Source organism: Stegodyphus dumicola, chromosome 3 (genome assembly GCF_044657685.1).
Source record: "Stegodyphus dumicola isolate Sdum_Otavi_A_Nest chromosome 3, ASM4465768v1".
Classification (NCBI taxonomy): domain Eukaryota; kingdom Metazoa; phylum Arthropoda; class Arachnida; order Araneae; family Eresidae; genus Stegodyphus; species Stegodyphus dumicola.
Genome location: NC_140770.1, coordinates 208,967,250 through 208,983,980, shown reverse-complemented (window position 1 = coordinate 208,983,980; position 16,731 = coordinate 208,967,250). Strand labels below are relative to the sequence as shown.

General features: G+C 31.2%; 1 protein-coding gene across 5 annotated transcripts in view; it reads left to right on the top strand.

Annotated features, from left to right (window-relative positions):
- The first annotated feature begins 837 nt into the window (after positions 1 to 837).
- The window catches only part of Pstk (Phosphoseryl tRNA kinase), a 42,157-nt gene continuing 26,263 nt past the window's right edge, over positions 838 to 16,731 (top strand). The window contains exons 1-4 of one of the 5 annotated variants that reach the window (XR_004760161.2): positions 838 to 1,375; positions 9,191 to 9,440; positions 14,098 to 14,299; positions 16,409 to 16,478. Coding sequence is in view for 4 of the 5 variants with exons in the window: in XM_035372856.2 (XP_035228747.1) it covers positions 1,160 to 1,375; positions 9,191 to 9,440; positions 14,098 to 14,299; positions 16,409 to 16,478 (738 nt within the window). In the remaining variant the exon portion in view is untranslated. Of the gene's footprint in view, positions 1,376 to 3,996; positions 4,113 to 9,190; positions 9,441 to 14,097; positions 14,300 to 16,408; positions 16,479 to 16,731 lie in introns of those variants that run through there. The other 4 variants (XM_035372859.2, XM_035372856.2, XM_035372858.2 and 1 more) reach the window with 4 other exon arrangements.

Below are 16,731 nucleotides of genomic sequence, written 5' to 3'. Positions count from 1 at the left end.
GGAACAACTTCATCTCCTTGATAAACTGCTATATCCATATGAAGCGATACAAAGATACTTTTCTCAATTTTAGGATGTGGATGAAAACTGAGCAATAAAATATAAATACCAACATCAGATTTGTGTAAAATAATATTTGAAGTATCTGAAATATTTAACTTATTCGGTAACATAGAAGAAAAATCCTCAAATGATGCTATTTTGTCCTTTCTCAAAAATTCGTTAAAAATATGCTTCTCCATCTTAGTTCTTTTTGCCTCCCTGCTCATCCTCTGAGGGGTTGGACTTTCAGATAAGTATTTTGGACAACCAGAAAAACTGCATGGGTAAGCATCGTTATTTAATTTAGGATGCCCTCTGCACATCTGAATAAAAGTACCTTCGTTTGTTGGTAAATAATCATAGCGAATAATATGATCTTTTCGAAAATGTTTTTCACACACAACGCTGCGATCACTTGGAATAAAAACTTTCCTTGGAATTTTTTTGATCCATAAATCCCGTTTTACCGTATCGTTTTGAAATTTGAATACTTATTCATTGGTGAAATCGTAATTGGATTTGCATGCTGGAACGCAACATCGTGCAGGTATGATGAAGACAGCTCTACATAGACGTTGATCGTTATTCTTGTTAACAAAGTTAACTAGTAATCTCAATTTAAAAACGAAAATATCCTTAACAACATTACTTAAATTTAGCAATAAAAAAGACACGAATAATAAAAAAATATAGTTCGTAATCAACGTAATAAGAAGTCTTCGCTTGAAGTGTCCACACAATGCAGTGCGAAGGGTGAAAGTTCAGACGCCTTACGTGACTTCAAATCACGCGATTCTGCAGCTGACCAGGCCATCCACGACTAAGCACGTTTAAGCAGGAGCGAACCGGTAGAGAGCGGAAACTCTCTCCGACTACCCCCCCCCGAAAAAAAATCGTTACCTAGTTGTAAAAATTTGCCCTATGTTTCTACTTTTATTTCTTTTACAACTATACAACTTACTTTCTTTCCCCTTTGGGCAGAAAGATGGTACCGAAAGTCTAATTTCCAGCTGCAATTAATTGTTTCATAGTGTATGTTGATTACCTCTAAACGTTGCGACCTGTTATAAATGTAAAATATAAACTGTGTTAGATTATTCTTATTTACTTATGAATCATGTCCTGTATTGTGTTAGTTGGTGGAGGAGTAGGTTGTGGTAAAACCAGGTTTATAAATTTTTTTCAAGAACATAAAAATGTGCTTTTCTGTTACAACCATGAGGAAAGTAAAATTTCGTCAGAATCTGCGCCGTTTGAACCAATGAAAGGAAAATCAAAAATATTAACAATTATCTTCGATGATTTATGCTCTATTGATGAGCAAGTGGAGATGGTACGCAAATCTTAAATTTTCTTATCATGAAGCATTTTCGTTTTCAAGCGAATAGAACGTGTTATAGCTTTTAATATTGATCATATTTATGATTATGTGTAATGTGCTATAGCTCACAAAAATGATTATGCATTAATTCCTTTTCTAACGATACCAGATTCAGCGATTACAGCATAGAATAAATGTTTTTTCATCCGATTTGGATTTTTAGGCACATTTATATAAATAAAATTTTATATGTTGTAGTTTGAAGTGCAGATTGAATATATGTAGTTTATAAAATTTAAAATAAAACTGTTAAAGATGATCAACCAAGTATTGTTTTATCATTAAAAAAACATAATAAAAAATGTTTATTCAGGAAATTTGGCTAATCTTTGGAATATGGTAACAAGTAGTTTGGCGACATTTTGGTAAGGTGATAAAGGTTATTATCTAGGATATAGTAAGGTACACAGTTCGAATATGTAAGGATATGAGAAGTACACAGTTTGAATCATAGATTATTTTGTCTCGGAGAAATGAGAGATCATAGAGACATGTAATGTGACATTTTCCGGAAAATTCCAATCGGGATTTTAGCTAATAAGCACTTGAAACAATTTCGCTGCTAAAGTGCAGAATTGCCCACTTATTCGTTTGGCGCTTTTTACAAGAGTAAGAAGAATTGGATTTTTGTCAATTTTCTTTGACTTTTTAAGTGAAAATAGGTCGACGTGTACATGGATAAAGTCAAGAGTGTGCGCAATGCCATTTTTTTGCAATTCTGGGATGTTTTTTAAGTAAAAATAGGTCGACGTATACTTGGATACCGTGTATATGCAATTCTTAAAAACACGGCAAGCAGTGGGCGATTCTACACTTTGTCCCAATTTCGCACCTAATCTTCGTCATGATTAAGCACTTTTGTTCCATAAAAGTTCTAGCATAAGCGTAATTCAGCTAGCATTGTTGGAAAAATGTTGAGGAAAAAAAAAAGCCTTTACTTCGTGAAAACAAAATGGCGTCAAAAAAAAAAAAAAATAACAGGTTGCTGTAGCAGGGTTGGTCACTAAAGTTTCACCAAAAAATCACCAGGTTACCATAATCCGAAGATTCCAGAAATTCTTGTTATTTTTTCCTCCTGTTGCCAAACAGTGTGTTCGCCCTAAAGCTTGATTATTTGATTGGCCTGAATATTTCTTGGCTAATATGGAACATTTATAGTGTTCTCTATCTTGAATTTTAGAATAAGGCAGTCAAGTATAATCAAATAATACTTTATATTTTCTATTTATACTTTCTTTGCCAAGTGAAGAATTTGGAAATATCTACTTTGCTGTTGAATCGCAAGTATTTTAAGACAAGTTTTTCTTCGTCAGTTAATTTAGCATGTATAAAATTTGATATTTTATCTTATTTTTCATTTCAGAGAGGGATTTTAATGTCGGGTAAAGATTTTGTAGCAATTCCTGAATTAGAATGAAATGTACTTGTAGAGCTTTGCAGATGAATCTGTCTTTCAGCTTGCTGCTGGGTCTTAGCATGCATTGCTTAGTATGCAATACTTCTTTGTGCATTTTATGTTTCATTTCAGTGTCATGATATTTTTTAAGAAAATTTAAGAGGGAATGTTGTCTCTTCTTACTCATTTTAAAATTAGTGGGGGTGAAGTGCAGAATTGCGTACTTATTTTGGCGCGTTATGTTTGGTGCCTTTTACAAGAATAAGAATTGGATTTTTGTTAATTTCCTTTTACTTTTCAAGTGAAAATACATCGATGTGTACATGGACAAAGTCAAGGGATTGCACAGTGCTGAATTTGTGCAATTCTATGATAGTTTTCCAAGTGAAAATAGGTCGATGTGTACATGGATACCGAGTTTGTGCAATTCTTAAAAACGTGCGCAGCAGGGGGCGATTCTGCACTTTCCGCATTAGTGGATGAACCTAGATTTCCTGAGTGGGATTTTTCTTTGAGGGTTGCTTGACCATAAAATTAATAATGATTAATATTATTGAGTCATGTCACTTTTCACTAACTCCGTAGGTTAAGAATAGTTCAAGTATGGAGTCTAAAGGAAAGATGAAATGAATGTGCTCATTTTCAAAACTATCACCTGATATTCAGAAATGTTCTAAAATGAATAGCAGGAAAAGATGCCAAAGGAATAACCAATACCATTTTAGTAAGGATAGCATAGGGATATTTCCTTTGAGTAAAACATGGATGAGAGAAATGGAAGCATTGCTGACACAATAGGACCTTGGGTCCTAAAGGAACTCAAAAGCCCATTTCTTAATTTTTTGTTTTCAAAGGCTATTTCGCCAAATGGGATATCATGTGAAGCTTAGGGCTTGGCTTAAAGGTTAGGTCTCTACCTACCCTACCTGTATCTCTATGATCCTCCAAAACATTTTAGATTTGAATGGGAATTTCAATAAAATTGATGCTTCCCATCACTTCTTGTAGCTCTGTCTTAGCAGATGTAAATAGTAACTTCCTTACGTGTATTCAACCATTTTCTGATATTCACAATTAGACTACTGCAGTGGTCATCTAGTGTGTTTAGTGAATAGTAAGTAAAAGCATTAACAAGATGAACATATGTGGCCTGTGATAAGAGAAAATCCAAAAGGCAGTAAAAAAAATCTTCAATAATAATATTAGAAAATAATGTCACTTTTAGTTTCTCTAAAGATTTTACACATAAAAAACATTTTGCGGAGTGCACATGGCCTTTTCTCCTTCCTCTGGGTACAACACAGATTTCACATGTTTTTAAATGCAATATTTGTTTGAATAATTTATTAACAATTAATTATTCTTGGTAAAAATATTTTCTTTTGAAAACCTAAAGTGTTTTCCATGTGAAGTACTGGATGTGGAATCCTAAGTAATCAATGCAACTGGCATGTTATATAAATTAAATACATTAGTATGTTAAATCAAAATATATATTTATATTTAATTAATTAAAAAGTAATATAGTCAAAAGTCGTTAATCCTGACTTGTCGGGACTTCGGCGATTCCGGATTATAGATCATCAGTTTAAATCTGGTAAGATGGCATGCAGAAATTATAAAATTAAAAATATGAAACCGTTATTTATAAGATAAAGAACAATTATGATCTAAAGGGTATCAAAATTTACAAAAAAAAAGCTTAATATTTATTTGTTTACTTTATTAAATGTTTTTTTCATTGTAAGTTGTTTAAGTTGCTTCATTTTATGTGATAATACTTTCTCTTTAATTCTATAAACAGACATAATTTCTTCTTTAGTTACAAAGTTCCACTGTTCAAGTCCTATAATTGCTGTGTCGAGAATACCGAATAATTTGTCAATCGAAATTTTTTCGTTTTCAATAACCTCTGTGTCACTTTATCGGAAGCGAATTATAATGACGAGGAATTTGATTTAAATCATATCAAAGATGGAGTACATCGAGATGATATACTACATTTAGGAAGGAATTATAAGCCAAATGAAATAAAAACATCTGCCCTGAAGATAAGGATAGTGCTGACAGATCAACTTCCAATTCATTGCATGCAGCGGCATTTCCCTTCCCCCTTGTCCCCGCAGAGCAGCGTGAAATTGATAAACAGATTTCGGAATGGTTTGAGAAACAAAGGATATCTGCTTATCCATTTTTTACTGCAATTCCACTTTTTGTTTAATGGACATTGAAATATACTTTCACTTTGTAGATCCTTTATATGTTAGTAAATATATATCAGAAATTCTATTTGACATAATCGAAAGTTCAAGCTTACTTTTATAAAATTGCTCTAACAATCTGCAAAAAATAATAAGCCGGATCCAATTCGAAGATTAAGGAACAACGCAATCTGCAACATTAACTGAATTAGATAATTTTTAGCTTAGCTTATACCGTCCATTATACATTAAACACGCATGCGCAAACGTATTATGCGCATGCACACACACATATTTGCAGCCGTAAATACCTTACGCGCATGCGTAAACGCCTATGCGCAGAGAGTTTGTAGCTTTGAGGTCCGGATTATGTGTGTCCAAATTAACGACTTTTGACTGTACTTTTAGCTTTTATAGTTTATTATAAATGAACTCTATTTGCTTTGTGTGAGCAAAATTTCCACTGATGATCATTTTAACCCGAATGGGATGTAGTCTCAAAATGAGATGTTGTGTCATCCACTGTAAACAGTGAATCACTTTTCAAATTGTTGCTGCCAAATAGTGTTGCCCTGTATTATCTTTAAAGAAATTATATAATGAAGAATACATGTGTGTTTGTAGGTTCACCATATTTTGAATAAACAAACAGTACCTATAGCCATTAAATTTTAAATAATGTTGTCGTCCATCCAAACGTGCACCTGAAAGCTCAAATTTTGAATTTTATATTTTATATTTTGTCAATTTTTGATATGAATTTTTGATTAACAATTTCAAAACAAGCAGTGGCAGTACTTGTTTTTATCTCCATCGCATGAGATAGTCTGTCAGAAATTCTAATGATAATATTTTGTGATTTTGCTTTTTCATTGAAGTGTATGTGACATAAGTGTGAAGATTGTAATATCTAATAAATAAAGTTAACACACAAAATGTTAATAATAAGAAGACTAAAAAAAAAAGGGCTGATCCTTGGAATATGGTAACTGGTAGTTTGGCGACATTTTGGAGGCGATAAAGGACTTTGGTAATAATGTGAGCAGTACTCAGTTCCGATTACGCATTATTTTGTGTGAGGGAAATGAGAGATCATGGGATATGTCATGTGATATTAATGCATGAATTACAGTTCTTTAATCGTAAAAGGGGGGGAAATTTGGAAAAATATCTGTGGCAGTATATTATTTTGTATTAAGCTTCATTGTGTGTTGTGTGAAGTAGTGTTGAATAATTTTCAGATTGTATGGTGCTGTCTAATATTATTTTAAAGATCCGGAAACAGGTGCACATACCAATACAATAGAGGGCACGTGGAGTGCTATAAAAAGCGCCATTCCGAGGCATTGTGATAAAGAGAATTTTGCTTTTTATTTAGCGGAGGAAGTGTGGAGGAAAAATTCGCAGAAAAAATTGTTCAATAATTTTATTGAATCAATAATAAAAGTGTATCCACCATGTAAGCAAGATTCTGAAGAAGATTAGGTAAGTTAGTATTTTTAATTATTTGAGGATATTATTTTTATGCATTGTTCTAAATGTAAGGTGGAAATAAAGTAATTTGGTATTATTGGAAAATTGTTATTAACAATGATTTAGTTTAAAGTAATTAGGATTGTAAGCTAATTTTTATTAATTTAATGTATGTGCTTATTTATATTTTAAGTAGTGTTTTTGAATTTAATTATATTTTAATTAAATGATAGTTATTTTGTGAATTATATGTTTGTAGAATTTGGTATACGTTAGAGTGGAAGTAAACGTGCATGGAAATAATTTAAATATTTGACGCTAAGTATTTGTAACCATTTATAATGTTTGCGGTATGAATTAGTTGGTGACGTTTGTAATATAATAGATAATGTAGAGGTAAAAGTTTTTGGATATTTTATTTATTTTATACGTGGAAAAGTTCATATTTGGAAAGTGTATATACTTTTTCGTGATCAGGTAATTTCATATATGTTCTTTTTACCAGGTTTAAAGATTCAGAAAATTGTCATGCATTTTCGTGAAATTTTTCTAATTTATGAGAAAAAAGCAGTGTATGTGGATATAGTGAAGAGTGTGCGCAATGCCATTTTTGTGCAATTCTGGGATTTTTTTTAAGTAAAAATAATTCGACGTGTACATGGTTTATATGTATGTGTTATTCTGAAAAACGCGCAAGGAGTTTGCTATTGTGCACTTTTTCCCAATTTTGCAGTGAATATTTGTTATGATTAAGCAGTTTTGTTAGATAAAATTTCTAGCATAAGTATAATTCGGCTAGTAGATTGTTGGAAAAAGTGTTGAGTAAATAAAAAGAAAAGAAACATGTCTTTACTTCGTGAAGACAAAATGGCGGCGGAAAAAAAAAATAAGAGGGTTGCTGTAGCAGAGTTGGTCGCCAAATTTTCGCCACAAAATCGGCAAGTTACCATAATCCAAAGATCAACCAAAAAAAGTTTTATAAGCCGTCTTACTAAGAAAACTGAACATTGATATGATGAACTAAGAAAAGACTGGACAAAAATAGAAAAACATATGCCAACACTTAATAGTGCATCGGGAATTCTAAATATATCCTGAATTTAAGGTTTTTTAAATTTTGCTGTTGAATCGTTGCAAATGGTTGTAAAGAAAACAGTGCTTAACCCCTTCGAGCTGGGTAGCGAAAACGCGCGCTTATCGCAGAGGCCGGCAGTGTCTTCCGCGAGCGTCTCTCCAGGGCCGGGAGCTTTTTTGCTACTAAGCCTAAATCCATGAAATTTCCGAAGTATCAATGCATTGTTTAATAATGCTCTATAGAGTATTTAAACGGCTTATGCTTTATAGATATTTTTATATATATACTTTAATTACCTTATTTCTTGTCTAAATGCATATTTTACACATTTTATTTTAATTACTCACCATTTTATGACTTTTAACATTATACATCTGAAAACTAAATATATTACTTAAAATTATCTTTTCGTATGAAAAATTTTAAAACAGGGATCTACACACAGTCCTACGTTACATTCCTTGAACTCGTAATAACTCATTTGCCGTTTTGGAGGATTTTTCCGGGAATGTGAACAAACGAAGCATCGTCGTCTCATTTTCTTATCAATCTCTTCTGAACAAAGTTTTGGAAAATGTCTTTCAGTTAATCTTTCAGAATCAATATCAGAATTTCAGAATCAATATCTCAAATATTTTGCATCATTTCTGCTATTTCATGCTCTGTTAAACATTTTCGACGCTTCGACATTGAAACGGTAAAAACAGAAAGAATTCACGTCTAACAAGATCTAATTATTTTCTAAAAACTGAACTGTAAACGGAAATACTCAACGCTTTAGCGCATATAAAACTTCTACTTACAATAAACAACTACCACGTGCGAATAAAGTGCGATTTAAGGAGAGGTCATAAATCACGCCATTCGGAAACATTTAGTTCCCCGTTTGTTTATATAATCAAAAACACGTGTATGTGAGTCATGCTTCTCTCATTTCAAGTAGAAGGTCTAATGCACATGTATCTGAAACCATATGGACATACAGTGCCATCTTGTGGCAGAAATTATAGTTTGAAAAACGTTCCAAGGTACTGGCACAAATACGTGACAGTCGGTAGAGAATGCAACAATCCTCTGGCACGCCTGCGTGTCGGCCGGTAGATAAGTGTGTTCGTTGCTGGCACGTATACGTGACAGTCGGCGCGAAGGGGTTAATAAGCTGGCTAATGTGTGTGTGTGTGTGATTATGGCAAAGCCTCGAGGGCTATCTGCCTAAAGGGAGGGATGCCTTCGTGGAGGACTTTCTAAGGAAAAATGGCTCGTATACACATTACACATAGGGAAAACCGCGAAAGCACCCATGCAGCCAGCCTGTTCGCGAGATTCGAACCTCGGACCGACCTACCAGTGATCAGCGACTTTACCGCTGAGCCGCTGGTGGGCTAATAAGCTGGCAGGAGTGACTGCAGCAGCAGACTCGTGGACTGCGAGCTCTCTGAGAGCTCTTCGTTATGGACAAGGCTGCCAAGTTGCTCTTCATTATGGATTAACAGTCTGAGAGTTCTAACATGCTATGAGTATTTCTACAGTATCATTATAGCTAAATTTGCCTCATTACATATATATGTGTGTGTATGTGTGTGTGTGCAGATAATTGAATCCTATAACTTTTTTTTTTTTAGATGCAAACAATTAAAGGATGGAGGAATTTTCGAATTGACCTCTTGATGGCTGCTGAACGATTCATTTGTATGGCTTGTGGTTCTGAATGCAATATGGCTGGACCCTTAACTGAAAGAAGTTATAAATTATTAAAAAAACTTGAAAGTTTAAATGAACCTTGTAGTAATATAAAGGATATTATTATATTTATTGAGGATAATTTTTATTACAGAAGTATGCGCTATGATTGGTTTCAAATAGCTAAAAGAGGTAGGTTTTAAAAATTTTTTTGGTGTTTTTACGTTTTGAGGACCGTAAAAAAATTGCAGCAAAAATGTATGCGCAAAAGCTCCAAATCTAGCAAACGTGCCCATTTAACAGCGCGTCAAATCTAGCGTACACGCTGATTTTCAGATTTTGTTAAGTTGAGATATTTCTTAAGATGTCATTGAAATACTAGTTTTAATTTTTAACACCTTTTTTTCATATCCTATGGATTTAACAATTTGGGAATTGTCCATGACGAAAAGTCTGCAATAGAAATTTTTCAAAGAAAAGGCATCATTCATTATAGAAAATTATGTTTGAACAACCAACCAGATGAAATTATGCTTTAGTGATAACTCGGTAGCGAAATAGTGATGCAGGAATCCATTCAGTTATGTTTAGCCTTTTTTTATATAAATTATAATAATGATCTGAAATAGTTATTTATTCTTATGCTTCCTATCAGTTATGTTTAGCCTTTTTTATATAAATTATAATAATAAAAAAGTATTATATGAAATTAACCTTTCATCTAAATTAAAACAATAATCTTAGTTATTTACTATTATACTTCTTTTCTTGCGTTAGGGTTGCCGGAATTATTTTTGGCAGCACTGGCATCAACAATAGTTTGGCGATTTTTTATGGTCCTCAAAACGGAATAGTACTTTTTTTTTTTTTTCTCTTTTTGTTAGATTTATTTCTATTTAAAGCAGCCAATGAATAGGTCTTTAGGAGTATTTAGAAACTTGCAAGTTACAAAAATTATCATTAAGCTATTTTGGCAACTAACGTGATGGCTGTTTTTATGAAGAAGCACCTAAAATATTTATCAATGAAAAATTATTTATAAAACACAGTTTTTTTGTCTGAAATTACTAATTTGACTTGTGTTTATTAAAGCAAATAATTTTGTGAAAGATTTACAGTATAGATGTTCTCTACAAGTTTTGACTTATGAAAACAGGGCTTAAAAGCTTTTAGACATAAATAATTATTTTTGGAAAAATATAGATGAAATATAATTTTTTTTCCCAGTTCTGAAAGTAGTAATCTCAGAAATTATGGCCTTAATTTACTTGATAAAAGCTGAACAGTAAAAACAAAGAGCTACTGAGTAGATCTCAAGACGCACTACTACTTGTTTCTCTTTCTGCGTACAGGATACATATTATGTATATATATATTCGTGAGACATCAAATGCATTTTAGAATATAGTAGAGAAGATTGTTATACCTAGGATCACTTTTGCAATTAGATTTTGTTTTTAAGAGTTATGTTGTTATTATGCATAAAGATAATTTTCTCTTAAATATAGGTTATGACTAAAATATAATTAAATATGTAATTTTTTCTTTTATGATTGATTGTAATTACTGTGCTCTTATACTGTACTTTAAAATAGTGCTTTTTATAAATCACACATGGAGCTATGAGCAAAAAATTCATTACACTATAAAATTTGTTTGTTAAGAATAGTGTAATGTTATTTAATGTAAGAACATTTTTTACCTGGTAATTTGCGAAGTGTATCTAAAAGCCATAGTTATTCTCTTATAAGGAGCTGTTTGAATGACTTTGGCAGATTTTAACTAAGTAATTTTCTCAGTGACATCAAAACATTCAGGAAATCAGGGAATATTTTCTGTTTTCCATTAAATCTGTAAATAATTTTAAACCAAAATTCATGTTATGGTTTTTCCGGTACTGTGTTCAGTATTTAATTTTTCTTTCTGAATTCATTCAACATATAGTACTGAACATCATACATAAATTTTTCAACCCCTTTGTAATCTTTTATAGCCTAAATCTCTTGATCAGTGAAACTGATTGATATTTGACCATGATATTCCTTAATTAAATTTAAGTGTAAAAGTATGTCACTGATATCTGAATCATTACTATATTACAGTAATATAGAAGCCTTATATTTTAAGTCCATAATATTAGGCTGAAATGAAAATTTTGGTAGTATTTACTTATTTTTCCATCAACCATGAAAACTGGCTGTAGTCCTGTCTAATTATTTGCCATCATTCCAATGGAAGTTTGGACAAAACAGGTCATTTTTTTTTTATTTAATTAGATAATCAAAAGATGCATATTATGAATCTAGCATATAAAAACTTATGAATGAATCTAGCATATAAAACATGAATTCAAGCCTTGAGATTATCTCACAAATTCATTAAACATGTGGCACTCATTCCAACGACCAGAAATCCTTAATGACACTTAAAATAGCAAGGAAATAGTCATCAATTTAAAGTTAGTACCACATATGTTCACTTAAATAGGAATTGTTTGTTGTGTTATACAGCTCCATGGTATTTTTTTATTCTGCTGAACTCAAGTCGTCGAATGTTTTGAAGCACACCAGTATCGAGTCCCAAATTTTAATAATTTTTTCAAAATGTGAGAGAAAAACAGAAAAATACTGTCTAACTTATCTTTTTTTTTTTTTTTTTAGTAAAACTAAACTGGCTTATCCAGGATTAATCAGGATTACATAAAAACAAGGGGAAGATCTTATTAATGTGTTACGGTGTCACACTTATCCATTATTGGTGTTAAATCACACTGTTTGGTGATAGTTTTTGTTAAAAATGGTCCATAATAAAGTTTTTTCTTTCATTTACTTCTTCTATAATCCGTTACTTTAAATTAGGCTTCAGGGTTGTTTTTTCACATTCTGTGTACCTTGTAATCATGATAATGACTGCTGCAACTGTTTTTGGAGTCATCTAACTGTTTTGTTCCATTTCATTTCTGTTTAACAAGTTTTGCTTTGTGATGATTGAAGGTTGAATGAAGGAATGAACATAAATGAAGGTTAACTTGAACTATGCGCAGTGATGACATCACACATTACGATTAGAAATGGAGAGATAGTAAAAATATCTTGTAGTTCTTCAAGTAACAGTCTATACAGTACAAAGTCCGTAATCTGGACTCATATTGACTTTGGCGATTCTGGATTAGGGGTTTTTCCGGATTATAGATCATCAATTTAAATCTTGTAAGATGGCATGCAGAAACTATACAATTAAAAATATGAAACCGTAATTTATGAAATAAAGAGCAATTATGATATAAATAAAGGGTATCAAAATTTACAAAAAAAAAAAAAAAAAAAAAAAGCTTAATATTTATTTGTTTACTTTATTAAACATTTCTTTCAATGTAAGTTGTTTAAGTTGCTTTGTTTTTTGTGCTAATACTTTCTCTTTAATTCTATAAACAGACATAATTTCTTGTTCAGTTACAAAGTTCCACCTATCGGAAGCGGTATTTTCTGTATCTAGAACTATACTACAGATTTCGCTGTCCGTTAATTGATTAATGATTGGAATATTGTCGTCGCAATGAAAAACTTCTGTTATATCATCTTCATTTATTACTGCTTCTCCACATTTCTTTACAAAATCCAATAACTGGAAAATTTCACCTTTAGTTTGCGATGTACGAAAAACTTCAAATTCGCGGCTATCATCTTCATTGTCCTCACAATGAAATATGCCAGCTGGCCATAAATTATGCCAAGCATTTTTTAACGTATCTGGAGACACATCCTCCCAATGCGCTTGCTTAAACACGCATTAATACGTATGCGTAAAGCATACCAAAAAAAGAAATGTGTGGCTTTGAGGTCCAAATTATAGATCATTCTTGATAATGGACGTCTGGATTACAGACTTTGTATTTTACTTGCCTCCTTTTAGATAAGTGTGTTGTCATCTTAGTTCTACCGATTATTCTGCTTGCTATGTTGTAGTTTTATTTGAAAGTCTTGAAACTGGTAGAGTATACAATATTTCTGACAGAAGTTTGAATTATTGTATATTTTGTTGTAGTATGTAACATTTTATTTGATAGAAAGCAGACAATTCAAATTTAAATAAAATTTTTTTTTCTAATTTAAATCATTAATTTATGCAAAAAACAATATTAGTACAACAACTAAAAATAAAGCATCATTTAGTTGTAATTTAGATCAAACTAATGTTTTTTCTTCTACTAATAATTTTTGTAAAAAACAATATAAGTGCAACAATTCCCAAAATGAAAAAAAAATTAAATAAAAATAAGTTGTCATTAAGCTTTAAATTATCGAGTAATAATTTGCATAACATAATCTATAACAATATTATATGTGTTAATATAATCTATAATTATTATATTCTTATTAACTCCAATTTAAATTAAAATAATTTACATTATTTAAATAAATAATTTGCATTCAAAGAGTAGTACAGCATATGAAAATTCCTGTTTAAATGGAATAATATGATTAATTTGATTTATATTTTCGTATCCTGTGCCTTTAAAATAATACTCAAATATGACATCAGAAATTGCTAAATTGCTACCACCAAGATTTACAAGGCCACCCTTTTCCTGATTTTGTTTAAGATATACTCAGCCTAGTCTATCTAGTAAATTGACTAGGTAGACTAAATTGGCTATAGATAGATTGACTAGATATCTAGTAAATTGACTAGTAAATGTCATGCAGTATTGCAGATATTTAATCAAATTAACATGTGGTGTTAATATTGCAAATATTCATGTTGTCTGCTGTATTTTGTTAGCTTTTGTAATTGTGGTTTAAGTCATAACTGCATGAATTATGATATTTTGTTTCATATTTCATTGTAGCCAACATTGGTTTTTGTCAAGTATTTTTGCAATGTGCTTTGAATACTGCCATCCATAGAAACAGTATTAGAGGGTATCACATTCCAGAAGATAGAATAAAAAGAATGCTGTCTTGTATGGAGTATCCTGATTCTGAAAAATATAAATGGGAAAAATATTCTATTGTATTTGATTCTTCATTATCATATGAAAATTCTCCAGTGTAAGTTATTTACATATTTTAATTTTGAAAAGTATAGTGAAATAATTATTATTTTGAAAAAAGTTTTTCCTTTGGAAATTAAGAATTTTTTGCACAATATTTATTATTACAGTATTTATTAAAAAATTGAATAGTTAAACAAATTAACACATTTATAAGAATAACTGCAGAGATCTGTCTTAACTATTAAGTCTCCCTATCTTGAGTACATACTTAGCATTTTCTTTTTATCCCCTTGTTGAATTTTAATGTCGAATTTAATTGTTGTTCTGAGAACATCATGTTTTCTTCAACCATATTTTCAGTCTTTTACAGGCTTCAGAATTTAGAAAGCAGATGAGAAATTTGATGCAGAACATATGGCCATCTTCCTTTTTTTTCTAGATGATAGATGATTAAAACTTCTTCGTGAAATCCACAAGAAATAAGGCTGCTTGAGTAATATCATCTGTTAAAAAGTGAGAACTGTTAACTACGCTACTGACATACATGCCAGGGATGATGTTCTCAATATATTTGCACTTTTACTGATGGACATGTAGAGATTAACAGTGTTACCCAAAATGATTTAGGTGGTACTTTTCGTCAAATACGTTCAGTTAGCTAAATTTAGTTCTTCTTTAGTGACCCAGATGTAATATTGTACTTGAACTGTTCTGTGAACATTTATGACCTTCTATGTTTGACTGTGATTTATGATATATATCTAATCCAGATTAATTGACCTCCTTTGTATGATTCTGTAAAGAGATCACAGTTAGCAACCTGCATAAACAACTTGCATGTGAAATTATTTATGGCCATGGTAGCTTAAAATTAAAATTATTTATGGCCATTGTATGCTTCTATTGCTACAAAATGATTGGCCACAAAGCATTCCTCCTCATTCTATTAAAGAGTCTTAGAAAACAATTTTTAGAAGTGATTGTAATATATGATCAACTTCATACTGACTCGCTGATACTGAATCTTCATTCTGAAACTCATTCTGCAGTTTATAAATGAAATTACAGTGGTATTGCTCATTGACCGGTTTCAAATGAATACTTGCTGTAAACAATTTTTCCACTGAATTTATCATTAAAAGAAATATGTGTTATTTTCTCCTTCTTTATGCAAAAAGCTGTAGATAATAGGTTTTCGCTCAATCATTTGTGAGCATTGAACTAGAGTACCTGAGTAGGAATTCCTTGTTGCTTTTCTCTGTGTTTCTAATGGAGTACTAGTTTCTCTTTTGTGTGAAATTTAACAAGAGGGAATTATGAAATTTAACAAGAGGGAATTATAGTGATTGGCTGTTCTATATCATGTGAAAAAGCAAAAAACTTGCACTAAACAGGTATCTTTCTGAAATGTTCTTTATTCTAAAGTTTGAAATAAGGCAGTTTAGCATTAAGCCCACTGCTCTATGTCAAATAGATCTTTGGGTTAATAATTAGGTTTCATATATTTCTTAATATAAGCTGATCTTTGTATAAGCCGAGAGGTAAGATTTTACTGCAGAAGTTCAACCAGTTTATTCTTTTATCATTGCACTGCCCCTATGTTGAATGATATATCACTGTAACTAGCCCACTCTCCCAATGTGTAGAAGCAGCCTATTAATTGAATTCATTCAGTTAGAGTCTGAATTGACAGTGTCCTAGCAATTGTATCTTATATGTAAGTAGATCATAAACTTTTAAGTAATTAATTCATAATTTGTTTTATTAAGATTGTGACAGTTTTGTTGTTTTTAGTTATAAGCAGGGCAGAAAGGCAAATTGTACCTTAAATATCACATCAAACATTCCACTTGTTTTATGACTGTGCAAAATATCTACAATAGTCTTTTATAATGATAATGCAGTTATCTGAAATTTTTTCTATTCTTTACTATATTTCGATAAAATTTTATTGAGTGATTTTTAATAGATCTCTTATTTATATATTTTGAATTTGTAATTTGACAAAATTTTACTTTAACAAGATGATGAGTATTAGATGATTTTTGAGATGAATATTAGCTTCTTAGCTTTGTAATAAACAGATTCAATGAAAAGTCATTGTAGCTGTTTATTATTTTTATCTGTATGTCATTGTTTACAGTTAATTTTTTAATTCATGTAGGAAGGATGTGGTTAATATAATAAAAGAAGCTACTAATAATCCTGCTGAAATTATGGTCACTGAAGACAAGGTATACTATTTTATCATTAAATGATTGTACATATGAGTCATATACATATGTTTCTTTTTGACACTCGCAATTAAGATAATTTTTATATTTGGTCATATATCTCTAAAACTGATGGACAGATTTAAAGAAATTTGGTACTGACATAGATTGATATTTAAAAAAATGTACCGTACAATAGTTATGACATGCAAGTATGATCATAGGTAAAACTCGTCAGCACAGAATGGTCTGAAACAGAGGCTGCAAGTTCGAA